At 41.4% G+C, this 22,428-nt stretch overlaps 1 protein-coding gene across 8 annotated transcripts; it reads left to right on the top strand.

Annotated features, from left to right (window-relative positions):
* Positions 1-209: 209 nt before the first annotated feature.
* pitx2 (paired-like homeodomain 2) lies at positions 210-20,476 on the top strand. 8 transcript variants are annotated; one of them, XM_038792162.1, is made up of 6 exons: positions 2,875-3,091; positions 3,325-3,644; positions 5,737-5,796; positions 6,979-7,113; positions 17,314-17,519; positions 19,366-20,476. In XM_038792162.1, exons 3-6 carry the CDS (start codon positions 5,760-5,762, stop codon positions 19,927-19,929), a joined length of 942 nt encoding a protein of 313 aa, XP_038648090.1. In that variant the 5' UTR covers positions 2,875-3,091; positions 3,325-3,644; positions 5,737-5,759; the 3' UTR covers positions 19,930-20,476. The 8 variants fall into 8 exon arrangements, with proteins under 8 accessions (XP_038648092.1, XP_038648094.1, XP_038648090.1 ...); XM_038792164.1 differs by lacking the exons at positions 2,875-3,091; positions 3,325-3,644 and adding an exon at positions 210-416; XM_038792166.1 differs by lacking the exons at positions 2,875-3,091; positions 3,325-3,644 and adding an exon at positions 814-835.
* The last annotated feature ends 1,952 nt before the right edge of the window (positions 20,477-22,428 follow it).

Here is a 22,428-nt window from a genome sequence, read left to right as displayed (position 1 = left end):
ACACACAACACACAGAACAAAAGTTACCAACGTGGTGACACATACATCTGCTGAGACCTGTCAAATGCAAACGAATATAAAGTTTCACTTGTATGTTAGAAGACAGGACATTGATATCTTCCAGCTCCATCTCTGTCAGAGGATGCAGGTTCTGAGTAGTTGATATGGTAATTAAGAATATCGTGAGGCGCTCGGGTCACCTCGTCCCTCAGAGAGTCCTATCAGAATTTTTTTCCAAGTGTCCTTTGCGTCGCCAAAGATGACAACACAGCAAATCGATAACTCCTTCAAATGAAAGGGTTTGATCGCTACCCCTCGAGGCTACACATCTCACATCCCCAGCCTTTTCTGAAGTTGGCGGATTCCTCTGCACTTTCGCCCTGAGAAAGAGACGCTTCTGGAGCATCCTGATGAAGGTAAATCCTCAATTAACAGAAAATGCACATTATATGCTGTCCTCCAGAGTCCTCTCTCTTTTTTTTAAATTTTACAATTTGGCGCCAGGCCAATAATGCTGAGCATCCTTGCAAGGTGTAAAAAAAAGGTGCTGGGGACTAAACAGATCAATGTGTAATTACTCTAGTTTAAAATATAAATGAATTGTGCTGTGTACGGATGTACTTGACAGGCTCGGGTTTCCGTTGTGTAAACGGAGGGCGTTCCGGAAGAATAATTTTGAACCTGAGCTTTATTATCCTGCTTGAAATGATTTACTACAAGCCGGCAGCAACTGTGTGTATCGGAAGGAACCTTTCTTTCGCGCGCGAATTCTGCACCGAGGTGACTCAAAAGCACCGTTTAGATAGGGGTGCTGCTGCAGAAGTCGGGGCTTGAGGTGCGATGATTTATTCTGACGCCTTAAACATTTTTTTTTTTTCGCGGCGTTATGGAAGTGTTGCTCACAATGATTATTCCATTGGGTTTTAATGGAATTCGCTTCAGAAGTTGAAATGTCCATCAACGTAAAACCGTGAGATCCATGAAAATGCAGGCGGCTTTAGCTTCAGTACGGACGCTAATCCGAGAAAGTTGCCATTTTCCGCGATTTGTGCTTAGCAGACACTGAGGCGGCTCTTAGTTAACATAACATATCCATAAATATAAGCGTATTTAACTCTGGGGTGGCGGTGTAAGGGGGTTACTATAAGTAGCTCAAATGAACAACCCAGTTGCTCCCAGTATTTCCAGTTGCATGCAGAATGAAGATCTTTTATGTTTGCTAGTTCTTGTTTTGTATATCTAGGAAAGAGAGAGCAGTACACATGTTGAAAAGGGTAAGATAAAGCACCACTATTTTAGTGTCCTAATTATGTCAGGATGTCTAGCTTTTCCAGAAATCCCCTATTCCTCCAGCGGCCTGTCTAATGTTTTATCCCCTGGTGATTAAAGGCATTAATTAGTTGTTTAATAGGGGTATGACTAAAAATGCAAAAGAAGGATTAAGACAGCGAAACGTATGTAGAGCTCCTTCGACACACTCGAGATCCCAATGAGAAGCATTCTGTATCTTATGTTTTTCTGTGGTACATTTGCATTTTACAACAGATGCTCACTTAAGCTGCACCGGCGAATCGAATTAAACACGTATGGCAGAATGGCGGGATAGCTGGTCAGTGGGAAAGCTCGAGAAAAAAGATTACGGAGAATCTATGGCGGTTGTACATCTCGATTTAACTAGGCAGTTGTAATTAATCTAATTGATTGAAAGGACTTATTTTTTGTCCTTTTTGGTTTAATCGAAAACGCTTCAAAAGTGCCTGCCACTCACATTTTGTTCCTTTTCGAAGCATTTTAAGCATCCTCGCTGTCAATAGAACGACCTGCATTACATCTGTGCACTTCACGGAGAGAGGCGAGAACATGGTGCAATTTTCTTTTGCACTAAAACCCTGGTGGAAAGACACCAGCGGTAATTAAATCCGTCTCAACCCCTGGCAGAATTCGTTCTTCAGACAAACCGTGAAAACTAAGTGTGTGCCCCCCCCCCCCCCCCCCCCCCCTTCGTGTAATGCACAGGCGAGTTACGACAGTCCACATGCAGGTTTGAACATTTATAGCAACTGAATCCTTAATAAAGTAAATATTCTGCCCATCACCGCTCAGGAGTTGGGAGACAATTGTACCTGGCCAATTGCTTCCTTCGCCCAGCAACCTGACGTTGGGTTTGTCAGTCATTTGTATTTACTGCCCGACTAAGTTCAACATGCACAGCACCCGTGGTTTTAAAAAAACTCAACGTGGCATGCGAACCTTTCAACAGTCATAGATAGTTACCGGCCTTCCCAAAAGGACATGCACTCGAATTCACCACAAGTATTTCACGTCGTATCAATATAACGGGAAACATGGGCTCCGTTACACATTTTTATTTTAAATTGCAATCTATAAATCAAATCACGCTGCCGCAAATAGTTGACCGTAGTGTGGAGCAGGAAGCAAGTTGCAAGTCAATTGCGGCACTTGTTTTTTTTTTTGTAAACATTACACCATGATGTGTGTCACCTTAGATTCAGCTATTATCAGTTGATACTCTTGGAAACTTCCCTCTTCGGCACTTTTGCACTAAAAATAACTCTTAAAGTCCAAAGGAGTTTGCAGGTATGGTTTAAGTGGCCCATGCATTTCCAGCAGAATAGATAATTTGCCAGATTGCTTTTGTTCTTTGCGCCTTTCTTTAAAAGTTTAATCTGGTGGGAGTGAAATCAAAGCGGCTTGCTCTTTGGGGGTTTGTGGGGGGTGGGGAGGGGGGGGGGAGGGGGCGTTAGGTCTGAATTCCCAAAGACTTGGTCCCTCTCTTAAAAGACTCCCCTTTCTCTCTCCCTCCTGTCTCTCTCTCTCTCCCTGTGATATATTGGAATCTTTCCTGACGTCACGTCTTTCTAAAATAGACAGAGAAACAGATCCTAAAGAATCTGGAGAGAAAGGAAAGGGAGAGAGAGAGAGAGAAAAACACAAGGAGATCAAGCGGAAACGTTAGTTCATTTCATTTTGTATAATCTTTCAAGCTTGCATCTGCCGTCCTCAGGACTGTTACAAAACCAACGAGAACCACACACACACGCGCATTAAAAAAAACCTCGGCTTCTGTCTGGTAAGTCGAGTCGTCTTTTTTTTTAGGTGTGAGATAATGCAAGTGGGAGAATTCGTTCCACCTTCCCATAGCCCCGAGAGTGTGTGATTTGTAACCGCGGTCACCATTTTCCTGCGCTTTGCATTTCCACAGTGGAAGTGATTAGTTCTCCGGGTTGAGTTGCGCTGTGGAACAGTCAAGTCCTGGAGGGAGGACGGAGTGCCGTTTTAACTAAAGATGCGCTTTTCTTTCAGCTCCTACCCCGTCCCCCAGTGGCAATTGTCGGTAAGTTTCAGCAGCTCCCTTTGGCCTGGCTGCTCTCCTCGATCATTCGGTTGGTTCAGTGAAGGAAATCTGGGGAAATTGCATCAGCGTCGCCCTGACCCCCTCCACAGGCCAGCAAGCAGCAGCTACTGGAGAGCAGCTTTAAGGTCACGGTGCACAGGCCGCCTGCTTGTCTCTTGATTTTTCGTGGCCAAGTGTAAGGTGGGCCTGGTTATTTCAAAAGTAACTGCACAGAACTTCGGCCGACTTCGAAGGCGGCTTCGTGTTACTGCTTTGGTGGTAAAGAAAGGTAACTTTGCAAGGTGCATTCTGCTTGCTTCTGGGTGATGTCCGCGGGAAATGTGCGTCCGTAACATCAAATGTTTGTTTGTTTTAAACTGCAATGCCCAGCAGGTTGACCAGTCCATAAATGATGTGCTAGCATTCTGAAGCATTGCAGTATCAATTTGTCCTTGTACCTTTAAATAGTGTGTGGGCTGAATTTTGTTTTAATCGCGGGGTAACCATCGCTCTCACCTGATTTCAGTTTTATCTTTTGAACCTGACACGTCCTTTATTGGAATGAAACGCAAAACAAAATTGGGTTGAAATGTTAGTTGCAAATCGCACTTGCACACAATAGCACAGCGAGTTCATTATTCGCCATGAAGCCAATTGCAAGTATCAGGACAAGGCGGGGTGTGGATTTTTCATCCGCAAATATGAAAACAAAACGGAAGATTTCAGCAGAAAGGCCAGCTTGACCTCGCACACTGGAGTTTGTTTAGATTGAAATCGTGCGCGGGGACAATCACATTTGTACAGTTAATGCAAGACGACAATGTTGAAGGTTCATGTAATGTTGAGGATTAGGCTTTCTGGCCACTCTGGATATGTTTTGAACAAATTTGACCCATAAGGTGCGCGTTTTACAATTATTAACGAGGGAGAGGTAGGTGTTAATGCATTAGTGGTTCTGAAGTCTCGACTCTAGTGTATCATTCACTGGACATCAGGAAAGATTAAATAAAAAGGCTATCGGTGGGAAGAAAATGAGAAGTAACAATTATTTTGGTCTGCATTCAATAACAGTTCAAGTAACGCTTTTTTAAAAGTAATTGGAAAGCATTGTTACATTGTTACATTTTAACCCGCCACTTACAATGTGAGTTACAATAAGTGAGGGTCGTGTCATATCACACATCTCAACGGTCTTTATGACTCTATCAAATTGTGTTTGGTGTACACTATAGTTTGTGCAGTCAAGGGCGATTTACCCAGTCTCTCGGGCACAAAGTGACGCAGCCATTATAAACGTCGAATTTAAACGTGTTGGAAAATTTTTAAAAATAATAATTGCGTGGAAATACCTAGAATCTTACTGGAAATCTGTCGGAAGGCTATCATTTTTGGTGCTCCTGCCTGAATGATTGGCAAATTCTTCATGCTCTGCAACGTAGCAAAGCCAGCACTGTTGCAAGGGAGATAGTTTAGTTCCAGATAGATTTGAAAAGCAGCGAAAAAAAACCATTACCATGATGATGACATGCAAATTTCAAAAAAAAATTATCATAAGCAAACATTTGAAGCCTGGACTAATAAAATCCCATCTGTGTTACTTCATATCGAGTTAGTCCACCGCTCTGATAATGAATTTTGTAATATCCCACCGACAGACATCTCAATCAGACACTAATCCTGTGACTTTACTGCGGAATTACTAAATATCCAGCAGGCAAACTGTCGCACTTTGGCGCTGGTGGCCGTGCCTGCGCCTATAGTTTAGAAAACAAGAAACAGATTAAATCGTGTGAAATCGCTCGGATTTGAGATGAGGCTGATCATGGAACATCGGTTGCCAAGAACCCGCATTTCTTGCAGAAAGTGCTGTAAAACTGCTGTTCTCTGGTACATTTTAAATCCGGCTCAAGGTTAAGCAAAAAAAAAACTAGCGACACAAATTCGGAATTCTCAATGATTTCTCAATTAAGATCAGTTTTTCAATCCCCCTTTCCTGTATATTCAGGTAAACCCACATTGTTGGTTTTCTCATTTTAATGAAATGCGCATTAGAAATGTGTGAAGCAGATTGAACAAAGGACGCTATGTATTTATAACCGGATGTTTTGTGATTTCAAGTAACTGCATTCGTTACAAACCGGCCGCTGATAAAATAGAGGTTGCAAAAGCTTCAGTACGAATTGTCTATTATGGGTTTCTGTTCATAGTTCTGAACGTTGGTTATTAGGTTCCATTTTTTAAAAACCTAGATAACCCCTTTTCATGTCATGACGTTACCTGCTTAATTTTGCTGTAATTATAAGTAAAATAGCAACATTTTGCCTCCATGTTTAACGGTGTTACTTTGGCCCTGACAATTTATCTTGTGCAATTCTCTCTAGGTAAACAATTGACTGGCGGTGTTATGGATTCCAACTGCCGTAAGCATTGCGTCGAATTATGTGAGTATACGTTTCTCTATTTTTTTTGCATAAAACAACCTGCAATGTCAAACTACTTCATACTTTTGTCGAAACTTGACCATATGTATAACTGATACATAGGGAAGCTGAATTAGACTTAATTGATTCCACTGGAGCTCATTTCTCCTTGATACACCGTCCACGACCGACATCCACAGAGGGCATTTTCACTTTGTCTCTGACCGGTTAAAATTATATCCGGAAGCAAGTTTCAGCTTTGAGCAATGTGGCTCAGTTCCGTAAAGCGACAAGAAATAACGCTGGACATCCCATCAGTGCTTCATGGAAGCCAAACTAGAAATGGTGCTGCAAATGTAAAATTATAGATTTTAATAAGTAACACATTTATAATTTTGCATTAAAGGCCGAGAAGATGTTTTAAAATGTACAGCCATTATAGTTGTGAGATTCTCCAGCACCAAGGTACTGAAGAGTTTTTGTGGGTGACGCTTGTTGATGATGTCATGGCTGACATTAATTAAGTAGGCAGCAAAGGAGAGAGCTGGAGCTTCATGTACCATAAGGAACGTTTAATTAACTCCCGTATTGGGAAGTGAATACACAGACATGTCTTTTTTTTTGTAACCTTGAAAATTCAGCGCTTATGCGGCAAGATGGGCTAGTGCAACTCCTTCAGCACTCCAAAAGGAAGGACCGAAAAACATACAGGCACGCCAGGCTGCAGTTCATTCCATATGAAAAAAGGGGGAATACTCATTCTCAATCAAACGTGTTGCCACTTTCTTTCCATAGCCCCATAAGAATAATCCGACACAAAAACTTTTGCCTCAAAATTGAAAAGCCCAGAGAGAAAGCATGTCAAAAGTAAAGGCTGTAGTTTAAAAGCACAAGTCTCTAAATATTGTCAGTGTACTTTCTTATTGTTCCATAACCAAAACGTTGGCTAGAATCTGGTTTGTATAATAACCTTCCTGCTAGTATGCAACATGTATTTTGCGAGGACTGCCTGACGGTACTCTGGACGATTTCTGATATATTTAAGGATGTAAAAGATGAATGTCTGAGAAGGGAAATTGGCGAGAGCCAACGAACCATTTAAACTCGGGAAATCAGACAATCGGAAGGCTTGACAGGACTTCCTATTGCATTTTATTTACGTGTCTCTCATGTGAGCTTCTTTTCTATATGTTTCCCTTTCAGCATCGCAGCCCTCTGCTGTGGAGTATTTATTTACGAAGGACGCAGAAATTCGAAAATCTGAATTAAGTTCTGCGACGGAAGCTGGAAGCAGTCGGAAAGACAGCAAATTCCTGAGGCATCACCTCGATTCGCATGGTAGGCAAAATAAAATCGTCCCTTGTATATTACCATATCCGAATATGAAGTCTTGAAATATTGACGTGATCAGGTGGAAATGATAATGATGTGCGTAATGATCATTAATTACATTAAAACTTACAAGAGAATTCCACTACATCTTCTTAGGAAACTGAAAGAAACCTTTACAAATTACAGCGGATACCCTAAAATTTGTGTTAGAGCGGCCTCTACTGTACAAAATGGGCAAGTGTATCGATCCTGAAAGGGTTCTGCTTACCATGTGAACCCGCCTATTCTATATCTCTTACGAGCAACACACTGCATTCAATTTTAAATCAAAGTCATTGAGAACAAGTATTTTTCCTACATTCATCTGGATAATTTATATTTGACCAAACAGTAGGTCCATTCACAAAACAACAGATAATAAAATATTGATGAGTATTTATCTATTTGGTTCTATTGTCTTTGTTTTTCTTTTCAAAATAAATTCCTGTATATTTTGCCTACTTTAAACGGTGAAAATTATATGTACACATGCAATTTCTGATATTTTCAAGAATTACACATCGATATGAGCACAAACCAATTATGCTATTTTGAAAAAGACTTTACCTTCGCGAATCCCATATTTTGAAACAAAGCGCTCCGCTGAAGAAAATTCTTTGCAAACGCCTTTTCTGTCCCATGAAAAGGCTTTCTTCACATCTCGTCAGTAATTCTTGATGTGCTGTAGTTTTCTTGTAATGCATGCTAGGTGCGGCAATTGACATCTTGTAATTTACAAAAGTAGGTTCAGATTGGTTATCTTTTACGTTTAATGTACAAAGATATGCAAGTAAGTCATTTGCTTCGCTCGAATCCATGATTTGAATTGAAAATATCCGTTGTGTTCAGAACGATATGTTTATATTAGCAACTACAGGGGGTATAATCTACATTTTTCTATCAATTTGGCCCAAACATACCAGATTATATTCTGTTTTCTGTTTGTAACTTGCCCCTTCACCAGATTGCGTATCTATAGACGTGCTGGAAATGTAGCAGGTTCTCTCATTTCCACATACGTATGAAATTACAGGCAAACAATCTTAAAGTAAAACGGAACAAAAATAAAACAATTTGCTGTAATAGTTTGCGGCATCCATTTCAACTCCTGATCTCGGGTGCGTGCATTTCAATGTTATCTGTGCTTCCATTTCGATCATTTACAAACGTTTATTTTGAAGGCTTTATATATTCCACGGTATATTTAATTGTGTAGATGTGTGCACAGATGTGTTGTGTGTCCAAATGTTTTAGTCAACACTGTGTTCCTCTGTACGCCAATATTTTTTTTTACATGTTAGCGCTTCATGTAGTTTAAATACTTGCACAGGACAATGGCACAAGGATTTGTGATCAAATTTACCCTTACAATTCAGCCAGTCCGACACCATTTAAATTGTCAGATGACATTGAGGAGACTAAGTAATGTCAGAAACCCATATGTTATAAACTGCAGCATTTATTACCTGCAGGTCCCGTAATTCTAAATGTAAAATAAAATTCGACGTTTCTTTAATAACAAATAACAATTCTTTAATAACAAATAGCTGTATGAATTGCGAACAATTTGAAAATGCGTCGTTTTTCCTGACGATACAATCATGCTCCAGTGCCTCTGCCACTCTTTAAATTGGCTGCTCTTTCACTCTGGTAATCCATTAATCTGTAGTAGCAGTTTGTGTACTGTGGTGCATAAAATGTTATTGTGAGAGTCTTTTAACTAGAATTTTGGACGCATGTTTCAGGTGAAGAGTGAGGCGGTGTTTTTACTATAGAAGCGCGTTATTGTACTGCTAATCCTTGCTGTGTGTGTAAATGGAGAGAGGCTGCCATGGAGACGGAAAAATAACTAGAAATTAGTCAAATATCAAGAAAAGAAAGTTTATTTCCCTTTAAGGTCTGTTTACTGTCTATCTGTTTTGTACAGTCTGTGTAATATATGCAGCAGTTGTTAGATTGACTCAAGGGAAAACTAAATGTATAATGAAAGCTTATTCGTGAGTAGGAATATACTAATGGAACAATTTGATATCTTCTTAATCCTTTGTAAAAAGCTTTGTCGTCTTCCTAATATTGACTGAATGGGTAATTAATGGCTCTTCATCTTGGAGAATACTCAGTAATCCAACATAGGAAAAAGACAACAAACCCAAGGTATAAGACAACAAAACAAGCACAAATCTACCCAAACAGCACCAATTCATCCACTTAACAGACTACAAGTTCTGGAAGTAATCTTCTAATGTATATGTGCAAATACAATCAAACCCAGCGACCATGTCACAATACTACAAGCATTCTAATTCGATAACTAAAAGCCTTATAATAAATGTGCAATTGATGGATCAAAAGTGCTTTTAAATGTAACTTTTTTTTTAACTCCACGGCGTGTTTATTTCAGACCAGTTTTGTGATCCTTGCCATGTGTCAGCGCAAATAGCTAGACATACTTAGGATTTGTTTCAATCATGTCCTCCTCATGCAATATTAAGTATTCAAATAGCCCCATCTCCAACCACAGTTTCCTCTCTCAAATCTTAGAATGTGTTGTCACCTCCGAAATTCGTGTACAGCTTTCCCAGAACTGCAACTTTGACTCATTTCAATCAGGTCTCCACTCATGCCACCGTGCCAAAGCGAAACTTATCAAAGTACCCCATGCGACCAAGACAGGGTAAACTTTCCTTCCTGCCTTTCTGAGCATGCCTGCAATATGGTTGGCCTTACCATCTTCCCCCAACACCTCTGCACTGTTGCCCGCACGGGACTAAATTTGCTCGGTCCCATCCTTAACTATCAAGTCATAGCCAGAGAATCTCCGTCATTGCCTTCTCTTCCTCCTGCCATGTCGCCGTTTATGAGATTTATTCTTGGTTCCCTCCTATTTGTGATTAACATGCTACCCTTCGGCAACGTCAGCCCAAAATACAGCACGTTTCCACACTCCACTACCCCACCATCACCTCTCTAGAGCTCCTTCACTCTCTACATTGTCAAATTGCTTGTACTAGATGAGGAGAACATTCCTGCAACGAAATATTCAGAGGACGGAATCCATACATCTTTGGTTCCCGCCATAATCCCCGTTCCACCGCCATTGATTCCATTCATCTCCTTGATAATTGTCAGAGACTGGACAAAACTGACAGTTCACAACCTTGATGCCATACCTGACCAGCAGATGAGTTTCCCACCAGATTACTGTGCCATCACTAAGACTATGAATTTCCACCTCCATACCATCAGCTGACTCCACCCCTGCCTCGACTGAGCCGCTGCTGAATCCCTCATTCGTGCCTCTGTTACTTCGATGTTTCATTATTCCAGCACACTCCTGGCTAGCCTCCACACATTACCCTCTGTGAACTTGAGGTCATCGGAAACTCGGTCCCTTCCTTCCACCTATCCCAGCTCACCCTTTCATTCTGGTCACTGGTCTCCATTGTCTCCTGGTTAAGTATGCCTCATTTATGTAAAAAAGAAATCTCATCCTTGATTTGAAATCCCCTCCATATCCATGTAACATCCACACGCATTACAATTGCCCTTCCCCAGCCCCAGGACTGAGATCTCTGTAATCCTCTAATTCTGGTCGTTTAGGCATCTGCAATTTTAATCACTGCTTCTTTGGTGGGCAAAGCTTCAGCCGCCTAGACCCCACACTTTGTAATTTCCTCCCCAAACCTCCCCACCTCTCTGCCTCTCTTTTCTCCTTTAGGGTATTCCTTATCACCTACATTTGATCAAAACTTTGATCATTGGCCCTGACAGCTCCGTATGAGGCTGTGTCAATTTTGTTTGACAACACACATATGACGTGCGTTGCAACATCTTAATTTGGAGAGGCACTATCTAAAACATTAATTGTTTTATTGAAGCACTGGAACTACTAAATAACCCCACAGGGAAATACACACTTTATCATTCAGTGCTATTATATATGTTTTCGTCTTGTGCACAATATTGCAAAGCTGCCACATCTATTTTCTTGCACAAAATAGACATGCCTGGAGACAAACGTACGTCATTGCTCCAGGTGCCAGCGTACACTGCGAAAAGAAGATGTTACAGCTGACATTTGATTTGGCACGCTTTCGGTTAGACATCGTGGAAAGGATGTGAGCTGGCGCCGTTTCTCGATAGAGAGGGAGGGAATGAAACAAAGTGATTCACTTCACATGGACATCTTCCAGGTGCAATCTTCAGAAGTAATCATTAGATTTCCTCAAATTGTATGACCCAGAAAAAAAAATCAGAAAATGTTACACACGCCACAACACTGTGTGTTGGATAGAGCGATCTCATGCTGTCAAAACACATGGTCAAGTGCAGAATCTACTCTTTGATGCGTAGCACAATGATGTTCAATAGACGACATAACTAATTATCTCACGCGCACAGACACACAACATAAAGCAGATATCGTTGTTCTGACTCAGTTATGCGATTGGAAATATAATTTTAGTGAGTGCTGATATATCTTCAAAACGTAATGCGTTCGGCCATAACATGTTAAGCTCCCTATTATTGTAATGCCTGAATTACAAATTTTAAAGACATGGTCCCATTTTATACATATTTTGCCTGGCTGTTTGAAGACACGCATTTTTAAATGAAAATTCTCTGGCGTTAACTTCTTACCCGCGGAAAATTAATAAGATTGTTTTGTCAGCTGACAGTCTTTTTAAATATTATTTCACCAGGGAAATCAAAGCTTCGGCTCAGATTATAGGTCGGTATTTTTTGGATTTATGTGATTTACGGTAACCATGGCAACTAATGCTGAATGTTAGCTCCCCAATTCTCCGCCACAAAACCCCGCAGACCTTTAATCAAACAAACGGTTCGGGCTTTTACTGTCCATCCTAGTAGCACATGCCAAATCCACGGGACTTGTCTTTGGCTGTCGATGAGGGAGAGCAGGTAAACAGCGAACCAGGTTGCAAACAAATCACTGTGGTAACAGTTTTGTGGGGACAACAGTAGCCCTCAACACCTTCCGCACCCTCCGTTTCCTATTGTATTCTTTACCAAGGGCACCCCGCAACCCATCCGCCTGCCGTCGGGAGTGGGCACCGACCCTTTTTGTTTAAGAAAAGGAAGTTTGAAACTGAGACAAATCCTAACTGTCCTTGACAAATAAGTGAGACTTCTGATCGAAGTTGAAAGTAATTGATTTCCTTCAGGCAATAGGGCTTGACCCAGGAAATGACCGCATAAGTCTGAAAGGGGTTAAGGCGCTGCAGTTAGTGCCGTGAACCTGCTGGGCACACATACGAACATTTCACTGGCAGGTATGCTCCTAAATGAGGCCCACGTTTGGGTCAGACTGGGGCTGGATTAAGCACGCCTTTTAGGATTCACGAATTTCGACACAGTGCAATCTTCAGTCGAGACGAAGTGTAAGAATCTTACAAGTTGATGTGCATCTAAACCCCTGGACGGGATGCGAGGGTGCTTGCAAGTGGTTTAAATTGAGCATTTGCAACGTTCAATGGGTTTCTATAATACTGTGAAGCGTTTCCTGTTTTCAATGTGCCAATGCTATTGGTATGTCTGAAATACGGATACTGGTTTTGGGAGTTCAGTTTCACACCAGAGCCAGTATGACTTCACGGATGTTATGGTGAATAGATTGCACCCATTTCCAAACTTGACCAGCACCTCACACTCGCCACCTCAAGATTCCAATGTCAATATGCTGATTTATTTTCTTCAAGAACAACTATCTCTTGAAATGTATCGATTCAGGCCGAACCTGCTGACAGTACCGTCAACGTTTACTTGTGAGATTAAGCCACGCGTATTTAAAACATCCAAGTTCTATCCCTAAATATCCCTAAGGTAGTTGTACATCAGCCGAAATGACCCAGTGAAAGGGCATAATTGATAGAAAATTGTCATGCTTTCAGTTTAGCTGTTTTAAAGGTGGCAAATAATTTAATTGATTACTGCGATTGAGCGGACTGGCCTGCAAGTCCTCTTTTACTGGTCCGATGTGGTAATTGGCGCTGATGCATTCAAAATAATTAGGAAAGAAGTAAATCTCCCAAGTTCACGAAGTCGCAATCAAATGATATAAACAATTCCATTAGAATGAGTATCCCTTCATGATATCGCAGTAAACTGAAATCGCCTCTGCAGTTCAAAGCAAAGAAAGTTGGACACAATGCTTGCCGTTTTAGATCTCCCTCCTCGCTTCAAATGTGGAATAAAAATAAGAATTGGCCAACAGCCGCTGATGGCCTATCAATAACCACCACAAACTTCCGAAAATTTGCATTAAGTTTGATCTCCTTCATTGCCCCGCTCTCAAGATCAAGCTTGAGTTTATTATTAATTTTAACAGTCATTGAAGTCAAGGAGGTAATGATAATCCGATCTTAAATCCCTAGCCAGGTTGTGCAGCTTGTAGAAAGGTTCTCGACCCGAGAACTGGTTAATTTCTTTCCAGGTTACATTCCGCACCCGAGAAAGGAAATGTTTACTTTACGTCAGTACTGTATGATCATTTGGGAATTAATAGAAATTCAATAAGAAAACTGTCAGAACCCGTTTAAAGCCTATTTAAAAGACTTAAGCAAATTAGAGTCTTATCAGATTAAAATCCACTACAAATTTAAGGACGCACTCTCCATCATAACTCGCGCGGTGCTGCGGGGAAGAATCTTTGCCAAATCTCAGGGATCTTTAAAAAGAGCTAACGAACAGAATGTTGATTAATGATAAGCTTTCAGACAGGAAGAGAATCCAAATATTTATTGCAGATCTGTTTTATATGTGTGTGTGTTTTATGCAGCTTTGGCGGAATGGTAAGCACCAAGGTTTGAGATACTGAGATCGGCAAGTGTCAGAACCCCGTGTCAGGCCAAATCCTTCCTTATTAGCCTCGTCACCAGGATTCACGAGTCAGGTTAATCAGGCAAAGAGCTCTCCGACTTTAGATGCTTGCAGCAAACCTGCTTGGCTTATTGAATCAAACTCGTCTGAAAGGCTACCACTAATCTAAAGCTACCACCAAATCTAAGATGACGCCTTCATATGTATTTTGCACCCCCCCCCCCCCCTCAAATTTAAAATTATTCAAACAACCAGCATTATTGGCATCCAATTTTTTTTTGACTGGAGAATTGAAATCAAGGATGTTTAAAATTACCAGGCTGCGAGATATGTTTAAATGTCTCACAGTGCACGCAAAACAAACACACATTTTACATTCTGTTTCTGGTGGTAATAAAGCCTAACTATTGTGTTTTAAACGTATACCATAATAAGGATAAATTATTTTTTTTTAAGTATTCGGCGCGTTCACTCGCGGAGGAATGATTCCACGTCGTTCACTTTCTTTAAGTCTATTGTAAATGTTATTTGAACAGTAAAGATGGCAAACTGGAAATTAAATAGCATGCTGGAGACCTGAAATGCAAACTCAAAATGCTGCCAACACATCACAAGCGGCTCAGCTCCGGAATGAGATATTCCATCAAGGGTGAAACCAGAAACGTTAACCTATCTTTGTCCTTCAGATACTAACCAACCTGCTGTGTATTTCCAAAATCCTTATAAACAGTACCTAACCATTTAATCTTACTCGTTACACACTAAATCGCGCTAGTTATGGAGAAGAATGAGATTACTTAAAGCTCTCAACCTTTGAATTAATACTGCCCTTGTATGATAACCCATGCGTGGAATCAACCTTGCAATTTCAATGCAAACTGCGAAAATGCAATAATCTGAATTGTAGACATATATATTTCGTTTCTTTTTGCTTTAGCGAATGACTGCTAGCGTTGCTTCGCAATGAAGATATAATAATGTAATGTAGATCGGTGAATTAAGAAATGATTGCAATTGCAGCTGTAAAACAGGTAGTTGTCTTATTAATAATGGCAATATTCATAACATATCAAGAAAACGCGTAAATACTATATATGTCTTCGAAGGAAGAAGCAAATGATTACAACATTCCAACGAGAGGTGTATTTTCCAAATTAGTGACATCTCAAGATTTTAAAAAATCTTTATTGATGTCACCATTCTACGTTGTACCAAACATTGAGTACAAATCGATTAATTGGCAACTTACTCAAACAGTAATAGGGTAGTCGGAAAGGATAGCTTCCCATCTGATTGCTGTTTTATTCAATCAAGTTCTTTGAAAGTGCGATGGTCATCAAGAGGAGTGAATGAGTTTACTGTGTGCTTGGCATTGGGCAATGATTAAGGAGTGGGGCAAATAGTCTCATTTGTACCCAACATTATTTTTTCCAAAAAGCAATGATCAATCAAGCATACGAAGAGAAATAAGCAATATTTGGGTTTAGTGCATGGAAAATTGCCAACGACTGGTATTATTAGCCTAGGATTGAGGTTATTTTCCACAACCAAGAAGTGTTAAAAGTGGCATTGAAGAGTCGCTGTGCAAACTAATCGCAAACTGAACAAGAAGCTGCACGGGGTTTAAGTGAGACTGAGAATGTGTATTATGTGGGGCTGATAAATCATTGATGCTGCTCTTTACCCTCTCTCTCCCTCCTCACTGAGGAAACGGGCAGCTTTCCGGGTGCATTCTGGGCCATTCCCACCCTGCCGCCGCCCAACGCCCCCGCGCGCTCGTGGCGTCACAGACGCAGAGGGAGGGTGGGCGCCATCTCCACCTCACTGATTGGTTGAGTGACGCGCAGGGGTTCGGCGGGAGCCCCGCCCCCCGGCTCCGCTGACGGGCCGGGAGGCCGCGTCACTCAGCTTGAGTGACAGCGGGGAGGCGGAGGCTGGCCGGGAGGAGGAACAGTGGAGGTTATCAGAGGCGGCCCCGCTCTTAAAGCCACTGGTGGACAGGGAGCGCGCGTTTGCGGCAGGAGCAGCGGCAGCCCGGGGATCCTTATCTGCAGTTACCTATCCCCTGTCACTCGGACACACATAATACACAGTGTCAGCCCGGAATCACGCATTCATTGTAACCCCACTGCTTCTTCTCCTCCTCTGGCACACTTTCATTCCTGCATGGGTTCCAATGAAGACAGCAGCCCGAAAACGCACTTTAAAGAAGAGCTGTGCAACTATCTATTGAAGGTTTGGTGCACGACAGTTCCTGGATCACCACACCCCTAGGTCATTACATCCCCCCATTGGACCTTCTTTTTAAGTGTAAGGTGGGCTGCAAGGAAATTTAATCCTCTTTGGAAACGTCGTCCGGCTGCTTGTATTTGTTTATAGATGAACAGTGCAAAAGATCCGTTGACTTTGGACCACCCTAGAAACAGCAGCAGCGGCAATAAATTGGTGCGGGATCAGGCAGCATTAGCCATGGCTTCGGGTTTGCAACCAGTGCGAACAAGCGAGCCCAAGCAACGGCTCGAGGTTCACACTTTATCGGACACCTCGAGCCCTGACACGGGAGGTAAGGCCTTTTGCATTCACATAACACCGCATCGATTTCACTGCAGTCGAAAATGGTGCCACTTCTTTAATTTATGACAGAAATTTATTGCGTCTCAGGGCAAAAATGCAATGCGTTTTGGCATCAGCAATCATTTCATTAGTCATTTCGTACGAGATGATATATTCAGCGCTGCACACGCTCTGTCTACAGATTGCTCCGTTTCTGATTTATATCTCTATGGACGCGTGCAATTAAGTTTTATGTGAAATATTGTTTCATATAAATACTAGTAGGATTATCAAATATTCATTTATTTATTAGTCTAAAATGAGGTTGTTGGTACTTTAATCGTTATGGGCAAAAAATGTGCTGTACATTTGCCAATTGAGTAGCTTGTTTGTATTTTATAGACGAAGAAAACATGCTATTGGCTTGGTATGCATTCAGGGCGGTAATATATTCTACATATATATGTTTCTTTGTCAGAGTAAGTGTTAGACACCTCTGAAAATATACAAATTAAATATTTAAAGGAATACGGAAAAATATACTTTTGTCGTTTAAAGCTGACACAAGGCATTTAAGTTAGTCACTTAATCGTGAGGTGTTACAATTTGAACCGGCAATATTACTGTCTCCTGTACTCAAAAGATACCTTTGAGATGTGCAAGATATGGTTCGTTGTTTCTAGTTGGACGTACCTTTCTCAGGTGTGTGTGCTCACGATTTGTTTAACGGCCAAGTAAACCAATTGGGAAATCATTGCTCATTTTTGTCCCCAGAAAAAGAAAAAAATCAGCAAAGCAAAAACGATGATACGAATACAGACGACCCGTCAAAGAAAAAGAGACAAAGGCGCCAGAGAACTCATTTCACCAGTCAACAGCTACAAGAACTGGAGGCAACTTTCCAGAGAAATCGCTACCCAGACATGTCGACAAGGGAAGAGATTGCAGTTTGGACCAATTTAACTGAAGCTAGAGTTCGGGTAGGTTCACCTAGAATGCTTCCCTGTTTACATTCCCTCGCCCATTGGCAAAAACTCATAATTTTGAACCGTCGGTAATTTTTGAAGACGAACTGAATCAAACAGTACCAGTACATGTTGTCAGGTTATAATCATGGATGCAATTCTGAGCATTGACAACTTTCCTTGAATTATTTGCATCAGGGAGGCAAGATAGACTCTACAATAGCTTGTCACAATCACTTGTTCCTGCTACCTTTTGGCATCCATTAAACAGGGAGATCAGCAAAATTTGAAGCATATTTTATAATATTGCCCAATATAATGTAAAATTCCGCTGTAATGTTCTTTCGAAATTAAAGTGCAATATTTATTACACACTGGAATACGGTGCCAGCTTGCTAAACACCGTTTAACACTGGTTTGTCAATGTAGAACACCAGTTGTGTAAACAATGCCGTGTAACAGGCCATTGTGATGTTTGTCTGAGTTCACATCCCAATACACAAATGTCGCTGCGTGCTTAGTCTCGCTGCCTGAATGTGGATTCCAAGAGCTGTGAAAAAAGAGGACTTTCCTTCAGGTCGACGTGGTTCATTAGGTTTCATTTAGCCCCTCCAACAATTTTCTATTCCAAGATAGATAGGTACAGACATAGATAGATAGGTAGATAGATAGATGGATGGATCGTTGTTAGTTAGTATCTCAATCACATGATTCGCAGCTCTGTGGAAACCTGTGAAATTCGTGTGGTGCTGGATCTTTAGTAACAAAGTCACACTGGTATTCCTGTATGTGTGACTGCCAAACAGGTAACGTATCGTGCAATCCATGGGTTATCTGGTTATAGCATGGAAAATGCAAGCAGGCTATATACATGTTTGTAAATGTCAATTTCCAATACAATATCCAAACGCGCACTGCTTTTATTTCTTGGAGAAGCACACACCACTGAAGAGTAATGTGTTTTCCATTCGGCTTGTGTTTCCGAACGCATTAATGCATCCTTCAACACATAGCGAATGGAATCTTACTTATTACTTTCACACTGCGCTCTCTGTCCTTTCTGCGCTATGTCTGAATTATTAATTCACTAATGCCTTCCAGATGACAAACAATGTGAGAAGCAGCAGGCCTTCAGATCACAGCATTCACAATCGATTAGGTCGCAACCACAGTTTCGACGTATTCGTGGAGTTATTTCAGTTATCCATATTTTGGATTCACGTGTGTCACGCTGCTCAGTTTACTTCTCATTCAAGGGTGGGGGTGGGGGGTTCACACACGGAAACGGCGCCAACAATAAATCAGACTAAATGACCATTTTTGTAAAAAAAAAGGATTGGTAAAAATTTCGCCACCTTTAGCGATATGTCGATAAATCGCTCGGTTATATTAATGCTTCTTAATAAAACATCTGAAACATATGTTAAGTGAAACTGTTGTTGAAGAACTTAATTTTAAAGTAGCTGATTTATTTATTGGGCGATTAAATGTCCCATTAAAATTAATTATGTGTTTTATTCCATTCGTTAAGTTTGCCATCTACAGGTCCAATGGGTTGGTTGTGTATATTTGTGATAAAACATCCCATACCTATTTCCATATCCTTTACAACAAATGTTTGGGACTCTCCTCAGTCATTGAAAAATCACAAAATCTACCTGACTGATTTATTGGCTCCCATAAGGACAGGCTGATATTTGGTGGAGTTAAATTCGAATTGGACCCGTCTCATGTGCGCTTTATCTGCTGTGTTTGAAATGCACAGATGGGTGAGATGTGTGCTGATGAATCTTCCGCTCCCCCACCCCTTCACTCGTTCTGTTGCATGTTTCTGATAACACGATTGTTGCTTTTCCTTCAGGTCTGGTTTAAAAACCGCAGAGCCAAGTGGAGGAAGCGGGAGCGCAATCAGCAAGCGGAGCTTTGCAAAAGCGGCTTTGGGCCTCAGTTCAATGGTCTGATGCAACCCTACGACGACATGTACCCCGGCTATTCCTACAACAACTGGGCAGCCAAAGGCTTGACATCGGCTTCGCTCTCCACCAAAAGCTTCCCTTTCTTCAACTCCATGAATGTGAACCCTCTGTCCTCTCAAGCGATGTTCTCCTCTCCCAATTCCATCTCCTCCATGAGCATGTCATCCAGCATGGTCCCCTCTGCAGTGACCGGGGTTCCAGGCTCTGGCCTCAACGGTCTCAATAACTTGAACAACCTGAGCAACCCGTCTCTAAACTCCGGCGTCCCATCTGCAACCTGCCCCTATGCTCCGCCAACCCCACCTTACGTCTACAGAGACACTTGCAACTCAAGCCTGGCCAGCCTTAGACTCAAAGCCAAGCAGCATTCAAGTTTTGGGTACGCCAGTGTTCAGAATCCAGCGTCTAACTTGAGTGCCTGCCAGTATGCTGTAGACAGGCCTGTGTGAAAGATAAGACGACACTTCTTAGCCTGATGAACTCCAAGAAATAATTTAAAATATAATGAGCACTACAGACGAAACCACTGAACTTGAGTAGCTAAACCCCCACAGAACCGACTTTCTAATTTAAAGGCGCGCAGGCGCAATTTCCTCCCTTGACACCCAGTTTGCAAATATTTTTCATCAGATACGGGGACGTTTAATGGTTAAAAGAAATACGCTGATTATTTGACTGGATAACACCTTTATTAATACTATATAAGCTTGTTATTTTTAAGTTCAGCATTGTGATAATAAAAGACATGTTTGGCGGAACGGATGTGTATATATCGAGATGTCAAATTAATTTTATAAAAGCAATTGTTAGTAATATCACGCCAGTGTTTTTGAAGTTACATTAAAAAATAAAGCATGTCACGCGGAAGCTTGAAGGATTATTTCCGCTTAAAAGCGAGGGAATGTATATACTAACTGCAACACTTGTATGTTTCTAACACTGTCTATTATTAATTATTATTAAAAGTCTGTGTGGATATCAGTTTTAAGACTAGTACCTCTGGTTGTAAGATTCAGTGATGTTCTCGAAAAAAAGCATTCATGTACAACTTATCCTGTGTGTAAAATTGGACACGGCATTAACGCGTTTCTTTTGCAAGTCAAACTTGTGCACAACTGGGACGAAAAATATACCGTGAAATAATTTTGTCTAACTGGATCGTTTTTGTATCGAAGTGTTTAATCCACAGAAGTACAATTCCTCCAAATAAATGGGAACCGACCTAACAGACAGGGTCATCCAACGACCCCCTCCACTCCACAAAGTTGGACACACAAAAAAAAACCCTCTTTAACATTGTAACACGCTCATCACTAACAACCGCTCTATCCATCTCATTACCACCTCTGTCTGGAGTGTTCAATCGCCTCAAGCTGAGTTCCAGAAACGCGGGCCCATATTTGCTTTAGCAAGCAAAACAGCCGGCTGAAAATCAGGTTGCGCGGCCAATCTGTTGCCGGAGAATATGCTAAGATTTAGCGCACCATTGAGCAAATGAAACAAATCAATATCATGTCGCCGGTGTAAATTGATGGCGAAAGGAGATGCTCAGCGAGATGAGGTTAGCTTGATTAAAACAATAATGTCAGAATATTGCTCAAAGCTACGTCCAGTCTGAACCCCAAATACTTGCTGTTCATCAAGGTTATTTTTTTTTGAAGGTAAGCGAAGTGTTGCCGATCATAACTAATATCAGGTTCCTTCTGGTTTGTAACAGATTTTGGGGGTTAAAATACATTTTTTTTTACAGAATCACAGGTTCAAAGGTCGTATTACATTTCAGACGACTTTATTAGGCTTATGTTACCTTATTAAAGGTCAGGCAGTTTGTGTTTGGTTATTAATAATGTTGATCCAGCATTCTCATGTGTGGGGCCTGTTTGCACATTAAATCATACAGGATTATGTCGTGTAGAGTGCATAGTGAGAGTGCAAATTAAGATAAATTATACAGCAGTTTACCAGCCACATGGTCTGATTCGGATGGTGTGTGGTATGGGGCTGCTATACGAAACATAAAAAGAAAATGCGACGGAGTTTTTTTCGCCAAATAAAGAATAGAAATGTAGAGCGGGAAAGGAAGTGTTTTTCTTGACCGACTCCTTCACAGCATGCAATGTTCTGGAAAAATCAAGACAAGTTTCGAAAGTGAAAAGCTTCCTTTCGAATGCTGAACTGCAACAGCAACCTCCCATAGGTAGACAGACCTGTGAACTTTATGACACCACTTAAGACTGAGATCAAAGATTATTTTAACGTTTTATGAAAGATTGTATATTGACTCTCAAAAGCACCATGACATTAATTGGAGACAAGACAAAGGGGGCGAGATGAGAACACGTTCCAGTTCACTCAGCACTGACGCAGACAGTTTTGTGGATTGGGAGATCTTTACCATTCAAACCCCTGGGGAAGATTATGCAACGCTAATTTACTGAAGTGCTCCCCCCCCCCCCCCCCCCCCCCCCACCCCCCCAAAAAAAATCAACGTGCCCTTTTATGAGGTGCCTTCAGACATAGAGCAAAGTATCGAGAAGTCGTGGTTCAGGCGGATTGAAGGCTCATTTACCTCAGCTTCGGGCACATATTAAGTACATTAGATCTGTATAATCGAAGACCAGACTAAAATGGCAGTCAGCTTTAAACTACTCGGCTCAAACCCTAAACCTTCAACGTCTGTGAGGAGAGTTCAGAAGGAAAAATGACCAAACCTGGCCTCGACTGGAGGGAGGGGAGGTTAAATATAAATGGATTCGGTTATAAATCAACGAGATGGATCGAATAGAAGTTTGAAGAGGAAGGTGGAAAGCTTTCGAATATTGTTTCTATTTTTGGCGCCACGTTGCCCTGCCAGTTCGCGGAAGAGAGAAACGTGCGCGTGTTCGAGTCGAATGGAGCTCGGCTGTGGGACGTTTGACTTTTTAAGGCTGTGGTGTAAGTAAATTCAA

This window comes from Scyliorhinus canicula, chromosome 3 (genome assembly GCF_902713615.1).
Source record: "Scyliorhinus canicula chromosome 3, sScyCan1.1, whole genome shotgun sequence".
Classification (NCBI taxonomy): Eukaryota; Metazoa; Chordata; class Chondrichthyes; order Carcharhiniformes; family Scyliorhinidae; genus Scyliorhinus; species Scyliorhinus canicula.
This window is presented reverse-complemented; position numbering and strand designations above follow the sequence as displayed.